Source organism: Xyrauchen texanus, chromosome 18 (genome assembly GCF_025860055.1).
Source record: "Xyrauchen texanus isolate HMW12.3.18 chromosome 18, RBS_HiC_50CHRs, whole genome shotgun sequence".
NCBI lineage: Eukaryota > Metazoa > Chordata > Actinopteri > Cypriniformes > Catostomidae > Xyrauchen > Xyrauchen texanus.
In genome coordinates, this window is record NC_068293.1 from 36,213,796 (window position 1) to 36,232,167 (window position 18,372).

Sequence of the window (18,372 nt, forward strand, 5' to 3'; positions counted from 1 at the left end):
GCAGAAGTGTTAAAGCCATGAATTTCATTTTGATCTTGTTACGGTTGATGTTCAAACCTTGTTTGCTCATGTAACTGTCAGCTGTAATAAATGATATCCCCACTAAAATACAAAACTTAATAAAACAAGATTTAATTATTGGTATATTTAGCCTATGTAAATGACTATTCAATAACTGTATCTAATAAATAAGGGGCAAGAAATACCAATACCACAGGCTGGAAAAATAGACATTTATTCATTTTAATATCGTATATATTTTGTGTATGTTGAAACGTTACGTTCGAACCAAGATTAATGGTGCCACATAAATATTTAGTGAGTAAATTGTGATTCCGTGCCCATTTACGCCACAACTAGGTTAAGTTGTAACTTGCGTATAGCTGGTGCAACCAACCCCTGGACTTATTTAGACTGATTTCTATGCTATTTGCAGTATATGCATATCTGAGTAATATACCTGTTGAGCAACCTTTCCTGTATTTATTCCTTGAAATATCTGTCCAGCTTCCCAACTCCAGCAATAAGCAGCGGTGATGTTATGATTGCACAAAAATGTACGGAAGTCTTCCTCGATGAACAGCACCAGAACCTAAGAATGTCAAAACATATGAGGGTGTGAGTGGTAATGCAGTTGTTTAACAAAAACAACTAAATTCTTTAAACAAAATAAAAACGGTAGGGCTTGTGAGTTGCCTACTGTATGTAGGCAGTTTAGGGGTTTGTGATTTAAGACAATTTAGGGATCTTAAGACATAATAGGTTTGCTACCAACACGAAGTCTGTTCTAAAAGTTAGACAGTTTCTTCCGTCTTTTGGCCCAATTTAGAGGCAGCAGCACATCATTCACAGAGAAAACAATCAAATAATGCACTGTGACAAGCTCAGGCAAACAAACCAAGTGTAATTCAATTTAAACCAATTTCTTTTAGTACAATATGGAGACAAAAATACTAAACTGTATGTATTTATATGCTTATTATTACAAGTTTTTAGCTTAGCAACATGCTAACACCACACTGTTGAAATAAAGTGACAGCTCAGGCAGATGCATCGCATATTAATACATTTTGTCATACAATACCATAAAGTATGGATCAAAAAATGTGTGCAATGTATTTTAAGCTTATTGTAGTATTGCATCATTATCTTGGCAACATGCTAATGCCAGACTCTGTTGAAATCAATAGTGAGTTGAGTCAGCCATACACTTAGCGTGAAGAGCACTACTTAAGTTTGTATATTTCATGTAGCCTCTCAATTTATGAGGTAGTTTAAAAAAAACTACATTCATGATAAGAAATTGCAAAATGTGGTTTCACAGTTTTTTTCACTGTATAGCCATGCCATGCCACCAGACGTCAGCTATCTGTACAATGATTTAGAACCTGCTCTGAACAATAAAGAGAGGCATACCTTGTCAAGAGGAATCTGGATTTGGTTGATAAGGTCCTTTATCTCTGAAGTGAATGGAACAATGCTTTCTGGTGTCATGACGTCACTCAATTGAACTTTCACATCTATTTAAAAACAGATTATGGTTTTGTAAGACTGACGTGAGAAATCTGGTGTGCGAAATTATGCAGGCAGGTGACATTCTGAAGTACTTGAAGCATAATATTGGTGTGTGTTATTTCACCTTCTGGGAAACATACCGTTAAAACGCCAGAGTTTTACTCTCTTTAGCTTTCTTCTGTGATAACAAGCTCTAATTGTACTGTGATAATTATATATTATTTAAGTTGGCTGTTATTCCCCTGTAGTTCAAGGGTGAGGTGTACACCGAACACGTAGCCTAGACTCTTTTGGACAATGGACTTGTTGGTTTCTTAGCAAGCAACCTGGAGTTATGTGCTTTGATTAAGGGCACAATGGTAATACCCTTGCAAGGTTCAGAGCAGCAACCTTCTGTTTACATACTTTTCCTGTTTCAATAGGCGGTCACGGGTGGGCTTAGAGCTTAAAGGAATAGTTCACTCAAAATGGTAAATGGTCTGCACTTATATAGCGCTTTTCTAACCTTAGCTGTTTTCAAATTGCTTTACACAGGGACTCATTCACACACGCACTCACACACCAATGATGGCAGAGCTGCCATGCAATGCGCTAGCCTGCCATTGGGAGCAACTTGGGGTTCAGTGTCCTGCTCAAGGACACTTTGGCATGTGTGGCAGAGTGCCCTTGATCATTTTGATTTTAGACAGGGTAGGGGCATCAGCAGTTTCTGGGGTGACCTGAGGCAAATACCTCCCATCCACCCAGAGCCAGCCATGGCCGCAAATGTTTTCATTCATGGTCATTTTGTCACAAACTGAATTCTACATAATTACGACAGTTTTGTTCTGGAAATCTGACAGTTTCTCAAGCCATTCTCAAAACATTTAACTTACATTCTGCCTAACATCTCAATTTGTGTTCCATGGAAGAAAGTCTTACAAGTTTAGAACAACATATGATGACAGAATTTCCATTTCCAAGTGAATCATCACAACGCATTTTGCCATGATTAAAACATTCTGAACCTATAGATTCCCTTTGCAACAAGTCATGAACTGACCCTACATACTGCACATACATACATTTACTGTACTTGGCAGTTTACAGCAGTGTGAGCTGGCTAGCCAATCAGCAAAATCAAGCTTGGACAGCCAATGAGTACCAATCAAGGCAACTTAATCTAACATAGATCATCTCTTTGCTGGCTAATGAAGTAATTAGGGAAATGCTAGAGCTTTAAATAGTTACACAATTATCATAGGTAAATAAAACATGTTAAGCAAGTCATCTGCAGCATACCTCTTCCCTCCCAAGTACGGATGTAGTTGAGAAAGCTAATGCCTTGATCAATGAATGGGTTCATGGTGGCAGTAGAAATATTGGACTGGGGTAAAATCCTCTGGATGAAAGTCAAGACACTAAATGCAAATTGGAAAAAAGGGGCGCACATATTTATAATGTAGAAATATGCATAGAATTGACACAAACAAAACTAAACCACCTAAAAATGATTTAATATACTGTAAATGACACAGCAGTGGTTCATAACTGGTTTGTTTAGATCCAAGATTTTACATTAAACAGCAAGTGACAACCCAATGTAGAGCCAAACTTGCTTATTGTATGCAAATAAACATAAATGGCCTCAAAATCCAATCTTGAAATTGATCGATATTACTATGAACTTCATAAGTACAACAATATGCTAGTGATCCTGTATATACAGTAATTTAGTCTGGATTAATTTCTAACATTGCTTTATTGTTTTTATTTTTTCGAGGAGGAGGACACTTCATGCAACCAGCCCAAGTTAGTAAAGGCTTGCTTCTACTAAGCCACAGTTGAATTTGGGCTGACATACCATAGTACCTAAACTGGACACACAGACTTTGAATTTATCAACACAAGATATGCATAGCATTTTTCAATCCTTATAAAAATTGATGTCTATTTTTTTTCCTATCTGTGCATTACTTTTGGGTTGTTGCATTTTATTAATTTTTTGCATTCAACATAGATTTATCCCTGCTGCCATGATACTATCAGAACAGACCTGTATCCCATTTTTGGGTCGCAATCAACCAGTTAGGAACCACTTCAATATAAAACTCTGATTTAATTAATACACACTTCTTCAGATTTCCCAGTTCCTCGGCTCCAGCACTTATCATCTCTGAGGGCTTCAGGAGGAGATCAGGCAGGCCCAGCAGGAAGTCCCATACTGACGACTCTTGTTGAAGCCTATCAAGGACCTCCACAGCCCCCCCAATAGAACTGAACACTTCTGATTGGTTATTGAGGAGCATTTCTGTCAACATCTGCCAGCCCAAAACATACACAGATGAACATGAATGCCATGAGATATGATTCAATTAATGACCAATGACCCTGTTTTTTGACACCCATGGGAGAGCTGACCGAACCTGATTCAGGGTTAGTAAGGATGCTTCCAGAACCGTGTCATTAGACATGCAGAAGTTTATTATGCCATATGTGATGGGATCCGGCTGAGAATCTGCCGAGATGTTCATGGCAGTCATAGAGAAACTGCATAAGGATTTTTTCAGGATGTTCACTGACTCCCAAATGGAGGCCATTATCTCCTATTGAAACAACATGAAATGACAAACGGAAGTAAAGTAGCGGTCATGTCACTGTTAATTTTTATGTGACTCAGGCCAACATAGTTGAATAACTATTATGCACAGTAAAATATTCAAATATATTCAAATTAAACTAACTATAGTTCTGTAGAGACTTTGTTTTCAAGTTTTAAATTTAAAATGTGAGGTTTGATTTGAGGCTTTGGAGTTTAAAACAACACAACAAAATCTGACTTTTCATTTCAAAGGGCGAACTCAAACTCAAATTTAATGAAGTATGTGACTATACAGTATATTGAATTGCTTCAATATATTCTTGGAAACCCTGGAAATATAATACATATTTTTCTAGAATATTCTACAATATTTTTAGAATATTTAAAATGCTCTTATAAATTATGTTTGAAAATCCTTATCCAGTAATCAGTCCCACCAGGTTTTCATGGTAATTTTTCCTGATTAATGCGGCCCAAAATGATTTAAGTTTCTGTGGCTTTTCTCAAATTTCCCAATGCAATTTGCAGCCTCTTTTTGGGTTGTTGTGCAGTGAAAACTCACAAATCATCATCATCATATACCTCTGTAATTGTGTTAATTACATTGTAAATCCAATTACAATTTTGCACAATAAGTGAATATAAAGTTAGCAAGAAAAAAAAAAAAGGATTACACACAAAAATACCATACATTTATGTGAAACCTGTGTGCATTTAAAGACCATTAATTATTTTTGTATTAACATTTTTTGCCTCTGACAATGCAAGAAAACTTATATAAGGTTAAAAATAGATCTGTAAATTAAAAAACACTAATGAGGAATCAATAATTAGGCCTGTTGCAGTTATTACATTTTCTGATATTGAAATCTGATTTATGGCCATATATGAAAAAATGCAATGAGTTCATATATTTGAGCATTTATGTACACATTTTTATTGCACAAGTGTTTCCAATTTTTTTTTCTTCCTGTAAATGAAAATGTTGGTAATATTTTGATATTTTTGCTGATTATGTATATGTGACCTTTTTATGTCAGTATAACGCATTTATTTTCAGCATACAAGTCATCAGCATACATTGCCATTTTCAGATTCGTAGCCTACTGTGATAAGCATTTCAAATTGTAATCACAATTTACTATGCAACTAATGGGGATTTTAAGTGAATGTTAAAATTGTTTGTATAAACACGAGTTTGTGTGTCTCATTTGCAGAAATTATGAAGAATTATAATAACAGCTACTGCAAATAATGCAGAGATTTGTTTAATGCAATTGCAAAATCCTGGAGGGACTGAGTAATCGTGAACAACTGGAAAATAGCATGGAAAAAAAATCACAGAAAATTATAGATCAAAAAGTATAGGAGTCCTAATATTGGGAGTAAAACTGTAAAAATATTTCTTGATATATACAATATAAATATTACATATATAAACTACATCAAAAATGTAATTTATAAAAAAAATGATGTATATATAATAATATAAAAACATTGCATATACAAATATTACATATTCTCACAAGAAAAAACTATTACGTTATCCATTTAATGGCTTAGGTTGTAGCAATTATGCCAAACAACTAAGCAATTTGCCAATGTTGTATACTGTATATAGGCTTCACAAAATAATGACTATATATAAACATGCTAATGTTACAGGAAATAATAATTTTATAGTGGCCTAACCTTATCAACCAGTACAGAGCTGTTGAAAATGTTCACGACAGAAGTCGCATTACTTTGAAAACTGGAATCTTTAAAAACAACAACAAAAAAACAGGGTAAACACAATGCAACAAATATTTAGTTTCATATAGAAATTAATATAAAATTAAAGTGTGTTATTTCTATACCACTAGCATCAATCTAAACTGAACTACAAAAATAAATCACTTTTTAAAAAAAATGTTTGGGTAGTATTTAACATTAACACATTAAAAACACTGTACGTACTGAGCATTTGGTCCCATATCCGTAGAAGCTCTGGTTGATCTGATGTTTCCCTTTTAAGAATGGAGTGAACCAGCCCTCCCTTTTGCAGATCGGCCAGTGGAGGTAAGCCATGGAGCAGCGCTGGTAGACTGGAATGAACAGAGAATCATGGGTCAATACAACAACCAATGGGACATACTTTTAATTCATTTCTCAAGCACATTTTCTTTTTCTTGCAAGCTATAGTTTTATTCTGATGTTTTACCCCAAGCCTAGATAAAAATAATCAGGACAGACCGATTATTAAAAGCAGATAGTATTAAGAGACGCATCACATAGTCAAAAATAGAACATTATTTAACAATTATAAGCACTAGGTGAGGGATTACACAAACAAGTTATTTGAATTTAAACTCCCCTACATCACATTAGTAGGTAGCAAGTTTGCTGAGAACATGTAAAGAGTTAATAAAGGAAGTATTTATATGATGCTGCCATGGAAGTTTCTGTCTCCTTATTTGAAAATCTTATAATGTCTGAATCACTCACATAATTTTGTAATACACTTTTTTCTTTATCTTTTTTTTGTCTGTGTTAAAGCTGAAGTATATAACTTTTTCTGTGTTAAAATACTTCGTCCTATCCAAATTAATTTGCAGAGACAGTTATAAGTAAGCCTTTTATAGGTTAATTTTCTATAAAACTGTCAGCAGTTTGTCTCTGTGGTGCCATGAATATCCTCTTTTGCACAATGATACTGGCTCGACCAATGGTGTGAGTTGGGGCAGGACTATCTCCAATGGCAGACGCGGGGCATATTCGGAAAGCTGTTTTGAAAACAAAGTCTATTTTTGCTATTCCATACATTTTTCCTGCCATTTTCCTCAATCTGGAAGTGTACAGTTCTTGAAGGGGGCAACCAATAATCCTCTCAACAGTCCGAACTGTCCGTGAGCCAGCCATTCAACCTCCCTTCTGTACACAGACTCGTCATCTTGGATGAGTACGATGACATTAGTGTCTTCCGCAAACTACAGGAGCTTGACAGAGGGGTCCTTGGCATCCCAGTCATTGGTATACAGGGAGAAGTGTTGTGGGGAGAGCTCACATTCCTGGGGGGCACCAGTGCTGATCGTACATGTGCTGAAAGTGAATTTCCCCTGTCTCACTAGCTGCTGCCTGTCCATCAGAAAGCTGGTGATCCACTGACAGATAGACGTGGGAACAGAGTTGTTTCCGGTCATAATATTGCTTTTTTAGACAAAAATTTGGTTTTGCTTGATTATTAGGATAACCATTATCTGCACACATTGTCCGGGAACATTTTACAACATTTAAAAAGCAATAGACTAACCGCATGACACGCAAGCAAGCAGTGACCGGCTACACACAAAACGCCAAACAATTGCACTTCCACTAGCCAACCGGGCATTCTGCCCATCTTGCGAAATACAGTGAGCTCGCTGGTCATTTTGTGGATAAAAACCTGCAGTTTCAAGTAGTAGTATCAAATCCTAATGCACTCAAAAAATCTGTCATCGTGTTTTTTTAAGTTTTGCAAATTTTAATTGCATGACAAATTTCCATCAAACTAAATTGCGTAATCCTTAAATAATGTACATATTATATATTCAGAATACATGTGAAGTATTTAATAACTAATATTGAGGAGTATGAACTTTAAAAACTCCTAAAAACAAAATGTATAAGTTTTAAACAATACAGTTAAATGGCAAAGCAACTATTGCAATGCCTTCAATAGAACTCGCTATTTAAGCTTATTAAAATAAATGTAATGTAAACCATTTGTTTAAATCTTAATTTTACCAGCAATCATTGTAATGTTTATTCTTTATTTTTTTACAACTTTTTGCAAGTATATAAAGCTTATAAAGATAAACTGTGTTACCTCTTTATGACATTTTACCATAAAACATTATTTATCTACAATTCTTTCTTGGCGTTTTTATGATATCAGTAAGCCTTATTCAACGGCAATGAGATGAAAAACAATATTCTGTTATCAAATCAATGTAAGACATTAACAACCTTATTTTTATCCATTATAAAACAACAGTACATCAACAATAAGACTTTTACACAATATTATTTCTGAATCACTAATTTAATATTGAAATATGAATGTTTTGCCAGTGTTAAAGCAATACAGTGTCTGAAAACCTTCAATTCAAAATTTCTTCAACCTGCATTGCTTTAACTCAAAACAATACTGTCTCTTTTTTAAGATTTACACATTTCAACTCTATGACAAACTTCCATCAAACTGAAGTGATTTACTCTTTAAATTATATAGATATTATAAATTCAGAATAAATGTAAAGTGTTGAATTAAAAGGGTAGCCTACAACCTTTAAAAACTTAAACCCCATTAAAATTCATAAATTTAAACAATACAGTTTTGGTTGATGAAAAAGTGAAATTTGAAATTTGTTTTTGCATTAATTGAAATTATTTTCTTCTAAAGTTAAATAAATCTAATTGAAACCATTTATTTTAACCTTACTTTTGCCAGGAATTGTTGTAATGTAAATTAATTAGTCTAAGTGTTACAGATTTTTACAGGTATACAATGCTTTAATAAAAACAGATAACCAGATACCTATATCTGATATTTTACATTATAAAAATGACTTTTGTATCTACATTTGTTATTTCGGCAATCATGTCTTGCCATTAATCATGTCTATTGCTAAACTCTATCGAACACCAATGAGACTGGACAACAATATGTTATCAAATAAATGTAATACTGAATAACCTGACTTTTACCCACCGTAAAACAATGACTACAACAACGATAGAGGGATTTCCACTACCCCTTATTCTGAAGATCATGTAATTTCAGAATCTAAAATGTAGCTTTTTTGTGTATATGTCAAAGCAAAGTATGTCTAAAAACCTTCAACTCACCAAACACACTTCAACATAACAATGGTTCAGTTGCAACAAAGGTTTTAACCTTTGACTCAACCTAGACATTAAGGACAGGACAATAAAAGCAGACAGATGTAAAGAACTACTCATGAACAAATGGCTTTAGCAAACATTATGGCATAATACAGCCATGAGTTATTGCTAGTCAACTAACCAAAGTGCATTTTAGCTTTGTGACTACTCAGGCAAAGGGGACCGCAATATCACAGGAGGTAATCTGCAATGAGCTCAATAGTCGTCTAGCCAGTGATGTGTTAATATACTGGTGTGGCCTCTCTCTTTATCAGCCCAGTCTTCATAGGCTTAATTAGACACTTTTCAAAGAAAGTTCTTAGGAAGATCACCACCAAATTCTAATTTGGAAAGATCCAGACTCTGTGATGAAATCAAAACAAACACTAGCTACAGAACTTTTAAGAATATGTGTGGTGCCACCAGAAACAACTTTTAGGGGAAGACTGTGTTTGTGGAATTTAGTCATTTTGCACAGCATTGAGTGGGAAACCTTATATTACCTGTGAGATTCAGTATCCCTGCGCCGACGATGGCCTGTATACCAGACTGATTTGGACTGTCCATCTGTTAGGTAGGATCTGTTTGCGCAGGAACTGTCTGTGCTGCACATGAGGGTCTGTAGGAAAGGGAAGAACCCAGTGCTTGGGAGGTTTCGTGGTGCCACATAGCCTATAAGAAACAGAACAAAGTCGCATTTCAATGCTCAGATGTTGCTCATTCAATTGAAAGGTTAATGAGTCTTAAAGATTCCATGAAATGGGTTGATGAGAACCAGTTTCCTTTCTTGTGTTGATTTATGTCCTGTTGAAACAGGAGGGTTACGCCAGGACATTTCTCAAAATGGGCTTCTGTTTACATCACAACCATATACTTAAGTTATTTGCTATTGCTAGTCTGTAGCCATTCTGCTAGTCATTCTCATTCAAGGGAGCATTTGATTGGACAAAAATGTATACACGGCCAGTAAACAAGATCATTGTCACAATTATTATTATTATTATTTTTAACCATTAATGCAAACGGCCTTCCTACTGTATATTTTTTTTTTATATAGTTTTGCTTATTCATGTTTTATTGATATTATACAAGCATATTCATGTATCCACATTTATTTATTGAACTCATGCTTTCACTGCTTTTGTATATGGTTTATGCCTTGTGTGTTCAAATGTTCCCGTGAGAAACTGGAACACTGCGTGAGACCAGGGATATAAATTTTACTTTTAATATATGAGCTTGTCCTTCTAACCTGATGAGGGTTCAAAGCTGGATGCAGAGAGAGCTTAATTTATAGTTGTTATGTGTAATGTTTAATGTGTGTGTTCATGTATTTCAAATCTTTTATTATGAAAAGTTTAGTTCCTGTTCATGTCATGTGATTCCCTTGTCATGTGATTTCATGTTTCCCTCCATGTGCATGTTGCTTGTTTGTATTGGGTTGTTATCAGTTCTAGTTTATCATTGGTTTTAGTGTATTAGTCTTGTTATCTTGTTTATAGTTCTGTCTGTTCATTGGTTAACTTGTTATTGGTTTACCCAATGTCTGTATATTTAAGCCCTCATGTTTACCATTGTCTCTTGTATAGTATTGTGAATGTAATGTTGTTTTGTTATAGTTATGTCCAGTCCATCCCATCCCATCCCATCCCATCCCATCTAAGCCAAGTCTAGTTCAAGTCAAGTTCATGTTTGGTTCTCGTTTATTGTTAGGGTTTTTGGAATTCACACTTTGTTTAATAAACCTGACTTTGACGGGTCACTCCATTGTCAAAGTCTTCATCATTGTCTATGCCAGCATCGTTATAGAATACGAGACCAAATAATGAACCCAGCAGTTCGACTTCTGAGCCTACGTTAGGGGAATCGGCCCCATTGAGGACTTTGTGGAGGACTTTTGTGATCTGGCCAGCTAGGTGGACTTTAATGAGGTTGTACAGGACTGTTTCCGATTTGGACTTAATGAGCCAATCTCCATTTTGATTCCAGGCGGTAAGAGTACCCTCACCCTCGCTCAATATATTGACCTCGCCCTGCAGATCATTGGTTCCACGTTCACTGTGGGGGAGGCGGCCGCCAAATCGGAGTTCCACGGCATGGCTGCCGAATCGGAGTCCCACGCTGCCAGCCTTGTCTGCCCCAGAGCCAGCACTGCCAGCTTCGACCTTCCCAGAGCCTGCGCTGACAACATTGGCCTCCAGGAGTAAGAGGAGGAGGAGAAAGACTTTTGTTTCCAAGTCTCTGCTCATATACACGACCACGGAGGTTGCTTCCAAATCTCTCCCCATGTACACGACCACGGAGGTCGCTTCCAAGTCTCATAAAAGCATATTCCTCTTTTGGACATGTTTTCAAGAACATCAAAGCAATATAGTTAATAGGCTAAAGTTAAAAAGGATCGGTAACACTTCACAATAAGGTTCCATTTGTTAACATTAGTTAACAAAGTTGGTTAACATTAACTTAAATGATCAATACTTGTACTGCATATATTAATCTTGGTTAATACAACATATACTGTACTATACATTTTTTAAATCAAAAGTTATATATGTTAACATTAGCTAATACTCTATGAACTAACATGAACTAGCAATGAACAGTGGTCTTTTTATTAACTAACATTAACAAAGAATAATACATGCTGTAAAAATTATATTGTTCATTGTTTGTTCATTATAACTAATGCATTAACTAATGTGATCAAATGCAACCTTATAAAGTGAAACCAAAAGATCAATCAAAAGTGAAAAATCTCAATTATCTGAACAAACTGGTTCACAAAAATTTATCAGAAATCCTTTTTAATTCTCCTCCTTGCATAGTGCTTATAAACAATGGTTCATATTTTTGAATGCGGTGGGAAAATATGCCCATTGTACAAATGTGCTTTGGCTCGGGGCACCTTTCTCACACCACATGAAAATAATCAAGTTCAAGAACATTTTTCTTCCAGGACAGACGGCTAAAAACCGTGATGATCCTGGAAAGGACAGGGGCAACCTAGTTGCAAAGTAGCCTACACCTCTATACTGATGACTTCAACGCTATCAACAGACAATGACAAAAGCAACAAAGGTCCAATATTGATTGTGTTTGGGTCCTTAAAAAAAAGATCTTAGCTATGTTTCGCTTAAGTACCAACTATAATGTTTCTACTTAAATTCCTTAGAAGCTATAAAAAATGTACTCAAATGAGAAAATTGATTACAAATTGCGTGTAGAGCTACACAATTAATGTGAATAGCACATGGGGCAAGTCTACTTTTGATCTATATATAATGTCATCGCTGCATGTCTAGAAAAACCAAATGAAATATGAAATGGTAAGTTCACCAATACATTTAAATTCTGTAATTATTTACTGACCCTCATATTTTTCTATACTGCATTGTATGGAAAAAAAATTATACAATGAAAGTTAAATGGTGACTGAGGCTAACATTCTGCCTAACACATATTGTAGTTTTGTGTCACACAGAAGAATGAAAATCAGATGGGTTTAGAATGACTTTTCATTTTTCCCTTTTCAATGAAAGGGAGAATAATACAGCCTTAAAATTATGATTTTTCTTTGTTTTTCCAGTATATGATTTTAATACACTGTTTTGTTTTGTCAGTTGTTTAAAAACACACAATACTAATTGTGTCATAATAAGTCATAAAATACATTAAGATAGACTATCAGTGACCATTTTAAAGGTTTAATTGCACTATTGACATTGCAATGCAATGTTTGTCCAGCAAATAGTGTTTCAAATCACCACAACAATAGTGAAAGGTATAAAATAAACTTGACATGAACTACTTGAGGTGTGACGTGTACAGATGGTTTGGTAATTCCTGCTTGTTGAAATATAGAGATCAAAAAGACTGTTCCTCAATAGGACTGTTGAATTGTTTAATTTAGTCGTTCATAAATCAATATTAAAAGATAATTAAACTATTATCAATTCTGAATGTAATGTTTATATTTTGATTGTTACAGATTTCTGCAGGTAAACTATGCTTTCACCCCAAACCTAAAACTATGATTCCTATATCTGAAATTTTATATATAAAAAAAATAAAATAAATAAAAATATATTATACGTATTTGTTGTTATTTCTCATGTCTTGCCACGGAAGTAAACAATTATAAAATTATTTAAATATTGACCTGTTTCTCACCCAAAGCATTTGAGAAGACATTCATTTAGTTGAATAGATTACTTTTACTATGATTTTGCTTTTTGAGCTTTAAAGTGCTCCTCACCATCAACTTTGATGCATTTTATGGACCTACAGAAATTAGATATTCATCTAAACATCTTTGTTAGTGTTCTGCTGAAGAAAGAAAGTCATAGACATCTGGGATGGCATGAGTTTTAGTAAATGATGAGAGAATTACAATTTTGAGGTGAATTATCTCTGTAACTCATCTCTGTTTTTGTAATCAAGTCTAAGTCAAAACAAGTAAACCCATAGTTTAGTTATACTGTATAGAGCAGATCTACTGGGGTAGAAAAAGGTGGCATGACACCCTAAGAAAAGGCATTGCTGGGTGGGCCTGGATAGCTCAGCGAGTATTGACGCAGACTACCATTCCTGGAGTTGTGAGTTCAAATCCAGGGTGTGCTGAGTGACTCCATCCAGGTCTCCTTATCAAACAAATTGGCCCGGTTGCTAGGGAGGGTAGAGTCGCATGGGGTAACCTCATTGTGGTCGTGATTAGTGGTTCCCGCTCTCAATGGGGTGTGTGGTAAGTTGTGCATGGATGGCGGAGAGTAGCATGAGCCTCCACATGTAGAGTCTCCACTGTGTCATGCACAAAGAGCCACGTAATAAGATGCACGGTTTGACTGTCTCAGAAGCGGAGGCAACTGAGACATGTCCTCCACCACCCAGATTGAGGTGAGTAACCACGCCACCACGAGGACCTACTAAGTAATGGGAATTGGACATTCCAAATTGGGAGAAAAGTGGATAAAAAAAAGGCATTACCCAGTATACGTATACAAATATACAAGTATAACATATAAATGTACGATTTTTACATTGTGTAGGGGTTTATTCATGTCAAACTGCCTGAACTCTCACTGGATACACCAGTGACAACACAGAGTGATTGTGAGATTGATTATAGCAGCAGCCAATCACGTGAAAGTATATCAGTGGTCAATTGCGTGATAGGTTACAGCAGCAGTCCATCGCTTACTTGCTGCTGCAGCTCATGTGCAGTGTTTGGGTACTCGCGGGCTTAGGTTTTTTTAGGCTTATTTCCTCAACCACAACAACAATATGACAATATGTACAAATACATGAAGAAAAAAAAGAGGAAAGTCTTCACTGAATGAAAATTAAATATATTGCCGTCAGTTGAGACATGTTCTTGTCCATTGCTGGCCGATTTCGAGCATTGCGGGTTAGTATCTGTGCAATTGCACGCTCATGGTGCTTTTTTATGTCACATTTGACACTGTTAGCAAGGTTGAGCTCATTTGTTAAATAAAACATCATGCAACAGTGTAAAAACAGGTCTCTATCATGCAAGCAAATTTGAGTGAAAATTACTTGGTGTCAATTTTTATATCTAGATTTCAAAATTACAATTAATTTCTTTAGGTATTACACTTATTTTTTTAATGAGGAAAAAGTTACTGAGTGCACCTTTAAAATTTTCACATGATGAGCCAGCATTCAGTGCAAGTGAGGAAGCAAAACGTAACCATAATATTAGCTCAATCCACTCTTTACATATAAACAAATTCAAATGCAAAACTAGCTAAAACTATTGTTACGCCCTCTAGGCGTATGTGTTTTGTTTTCTCTCTGTGTGTTTTCTTTTGCAGGAGCCTGCCCCATTGGTTCCTCCATTTGCCTTTGTTCCAGCCAATCACCGCTTGCCTTGTGTGATCAGCCAATTGCCCGTGGAGTCTTGAGCTCACCTAGGTCTATAAAATCCAAGATGGCTGTGATATGAAGAGTCCTGTTCTTTTGTATTGCTTGTGGTTTTTTATTGACAAGTCTGTTTCTGTGCTTCGTTTTCTTTCCTTTCAACTTTGTATGGTCCTTGGACCTCTCAGGTATCGTGTTACATTTTTGAATTGGGAACAGGTTAGGTGCCCTGCACATGTTACAACATGTATACCTTAACACTGTCTAGTAACACCAGGTAAGGAGTGGTTGCCACCAATTGTAAGTTTTGTTTTAGGTAGGCAGATTTATTTTGTGTTTTTGTTTTCAGTAAGTCTTTTCTGCCTTTTGGTTAGTTGGTTTTTGGTTTTCCTTGTTTAATTTTGTTGGCAACACTCTCGTTCCCTTTTCACCATTTTTGTGTTCTTTTGTATGATCATATGTATATAAATATGTAAATGCACTTAATTCTTCTAAGTAAAGCCTGCTTCTTGCACTTCAAGCCTTGTTGGTGGTCTGCTTGAGCATCTGTTTATTTATATAGGGTTGTTATAGTTGGTTCTGGTTTATGTTGATGTCCCTTCGATACCCCTAGATTAATAGGGACGTAACAAAATGGGGGCTCGTCCGGGATCTATTTGAAATCCTTGAAAAATAGTTACAAATAGTTCCTGATTCTGCTTATGCTCCATTTATTTTTAAGGGGCTAGAATCTGCAACCTGGAATGCCTGAGGATCATAGGCTGATTCGCATTCTGAGGGATACTGGGGCAACCCAGTCGCTTTTGCTTGCAGATGTGTTATCTTTGACAGATCAAACTTCATGTGGGGTGAGTGTTTTAGTGCAGGGTATTGCGATGGGATTTGTACCAGTACCCTTACACACTGTACACAAAGTCAGACTTGGTCACTGGTTTCTTTAGAGTTGGGCTGCATCCAACTCTGCCTGTAAAGGGGATCGACTTTATTATGGGAAATGATATAGCTCATGGGAAAGTAACCCCAATGCTCGAGGTAGCAGATCGAATAGATCAATGTTGTACATCCGATGAATTGTTTCACAACTTCCCAGATGTCTTTCCTAGTTGTGTTATTACTCGTGCTCAGGCTCAGAAATTAGAACATGTTGACTTATCTGATTCTTTTTTAGGCCCAATGCTGATGAAGGATCTGGCCCATGACAACTTAAAGGTGTCTTCCTCTTCAGACTCCGGTTTGAAGAGTAAGCCCGTTTCCTCAAAATTGTCTGTAAAGCTTGACCCACTTCAGTTTTCTGTTTCACGTGATCAGTTGATTGCAGCTCAACAATTTGATCCATCGTTGGTCAAGTATTTTTCGCTAGTTGTCCCTTCTGACACCAGGAATGATAGAGAGGCAGTGTACTACCTTGAGGATAAGGTATTAATGTGCAGGTGGACCCCTCCTGGTGCGGCAGATTTAGACTGGAGTGCTACCTATCTGTAACGAACCCCGCTCCTCTAGTTCTCCCCACTTCATCGAGCTCACAGGCTCGCTCCCCGAGCTCACACGCTCACTCCCAATCACCCCCTCTCTGGCTCTCATGCACGCTCCCAATCACCAGAGTATTAGTTTCACCTGTACTCATTCCAATCACCTGGTTATTCGTTTCACCTGCACCGCTCGTTTTCTCCCCTATATATATCACAACCCTTTCGTTTCACTCTTGTTGGTTATTGTTTAGTTTACCCCTTTGCTTTGCCAGCTCTAGTGTTCCCCTAGCTCCCCTGTCTATTCAACTCGCTTGTTTACCCGTTCTGCTATTCTGACTTCCCCGGCTTCGACCTTACGCTTTCCTCGACCACTCTTTTGTAGTTTTGCCCCGTTGCCATATCCTGATTCCCCGGCTTCGACCTTACGCTCCCCTCGACCACTCTCTTCTGGATTTGCCCTATTTGTACTTTTGCTTTGCCTGCAATAAACGCAGCTTGACTATACATTGTGACTGTCTCTTCTTGTGCGGGTTACACGATCAAGTGGTAATTCCTTCAGTTTTACGAGAACAAGTGTTGTGTTTGGCTCATGACAGTGTATGGTCTGGACATTTAGGTGTCTTAAAAACGTATAAACGTATTTTGAAAATTTTTATTTGGCCAGGTTTGAAATCCGATGTGGCACGGTACTGTAAAACGTGTCATACATGCCAACTGACTGGAAAGCCAAACCAAAAAGTCCCTCCAGCTCCTCTTTGTCCAATCCCCGCTGTGGGAGAGCCCTTTGAGCATGTTATGGTTGATTGTGTGTGTCCTTTGCCCAGGACTAAATCTGGTAATCAGTTCCTGTTGTCCATTGCTGGCCGATTTCGAGCATTGCGGGGTTAGTATCTGTGCAATTGCATGCTCATGGTGCTTTTTTATGTCACATTTGACACCGTTAGCAAGGTTGAGCTCATTTGTTACATAAAACATCATGCAACAGTGTAAAAACAGGTCTCTATCATGCAAGCAAATTTGAGTGAAAAATACTTGGTGTCAATTTTTATATCTAGATTTCAAAATTACAATTAATTTCTTTAGGCATAACACTTATTTTTTAATGAGGAAAAAGTTACTGAGTAAAATTTAAAATTTTCACATGATGAGCCAGCATTCAGTGCAAGTGAGGAAGCAAAACGTAACTGTAATATTAGCTCAATCCACTCTTTACACATAAACAAATCCAAATGCAAAACTAGTTAAAACTATTGTTACGCCCTCTAGGCATATGTGTTTTGTTTTCTCTCTGTGTGTTTTCTGTTGCAGGAGCCTGCCCCATTGGTTCCTCCATTTGCCTTTGTTCCAGCCAATCACCGCCTGCCTTGTGTGATCAGCCAATTGCCCTTGGAGTCTTGATCACCTAGGTCTATAAAATCCAAGATGGCTGTGATATGAAGAGTCCTGTTCTTTTGTATTGCTTGTGGTTTTTTTTTATTGACAAGCCTCGCAGTCTGTTTCTGTGCTTTGTTTTCTTTCCTTTCAACTTTATAAGGTCCTTGGACCTCTCAGGTATCGTGTTATATTTTTGAATTGGGAACAGGTTAGGGGCCCTGCACATGTTGCAACATGTAGACCTTAACACTGTCTAGTAACACCAGGTAAGGAATGGTTGCCACCAATTGTAAGTTTTGTTTTAGCTAGAGTAGGCAGATTTATTTTGTGTTTTTGTTTTCAGTAAGTCTTTTCTGCCTTTTGGTTAGTTGGTTTTCCTTGTTTCTTTTTGTTGGCAACACTCTCGTTCCCTTTTCACCATTTTTGTGTTCTTTTGTTTGATCATATGTATACAAATATGTAAATGCACTTAATTGTTCTAAGTAAAGCCTGCTTCTTGCGCTTCAAGCCTTGTTGGTGGTCTGCTTGAGCTTCTGTTTATTTATATAGGGTTGTTATAGTTGGTTCTGGTTTATGTTGATGTCCCTTTGATACCCCCTAGATTAATAGGGACGTAACAAATATAAATGTGCAAAACACTGAAGTGCAATG

At 36.6% G+C, this 18,372-nt stretch overlaps 1 protein-coding gene across 1 annotated transcript in view; it reads right to left on the minus strand.

The window, feature by feature from the left end:
* abca12 (ATP-binding cassette, sub-family A (ABC1), member 12) overlaps positions 1–18,372 on the minus strand; it is an 89,107-nt gene that overhangs the window by 64,770 nt on the left and 5,965 nt on the right. Inside the window, exons 4-9 of the mRNA XM_052148368.1 lie at positions 9,505–9,673; positions 6,056–6,183; positions 5,789–5,856; positions 3,921–4,100; positions 3,624–3,815; positions 461–592 (exon numbers count right to left, since the gene is read on the minus strand). Of these exons, the coding sequence (XP_052004328.1) occupies positions 461–592; positions 3,624–3,815; positions 3,921–4,100; positions 5,789–5,856; positions 6,056–6,183; positions 9,505–9,673 (869 nt within the window). The remainder of the gene's footprint in view (positions 1–460; positions 593–3,623; positions 3,816–3,920; positions 4,101–5,788; positions 5,857–6,055; positions 6,184–9,504; positions 9,674–18,372) is intronic.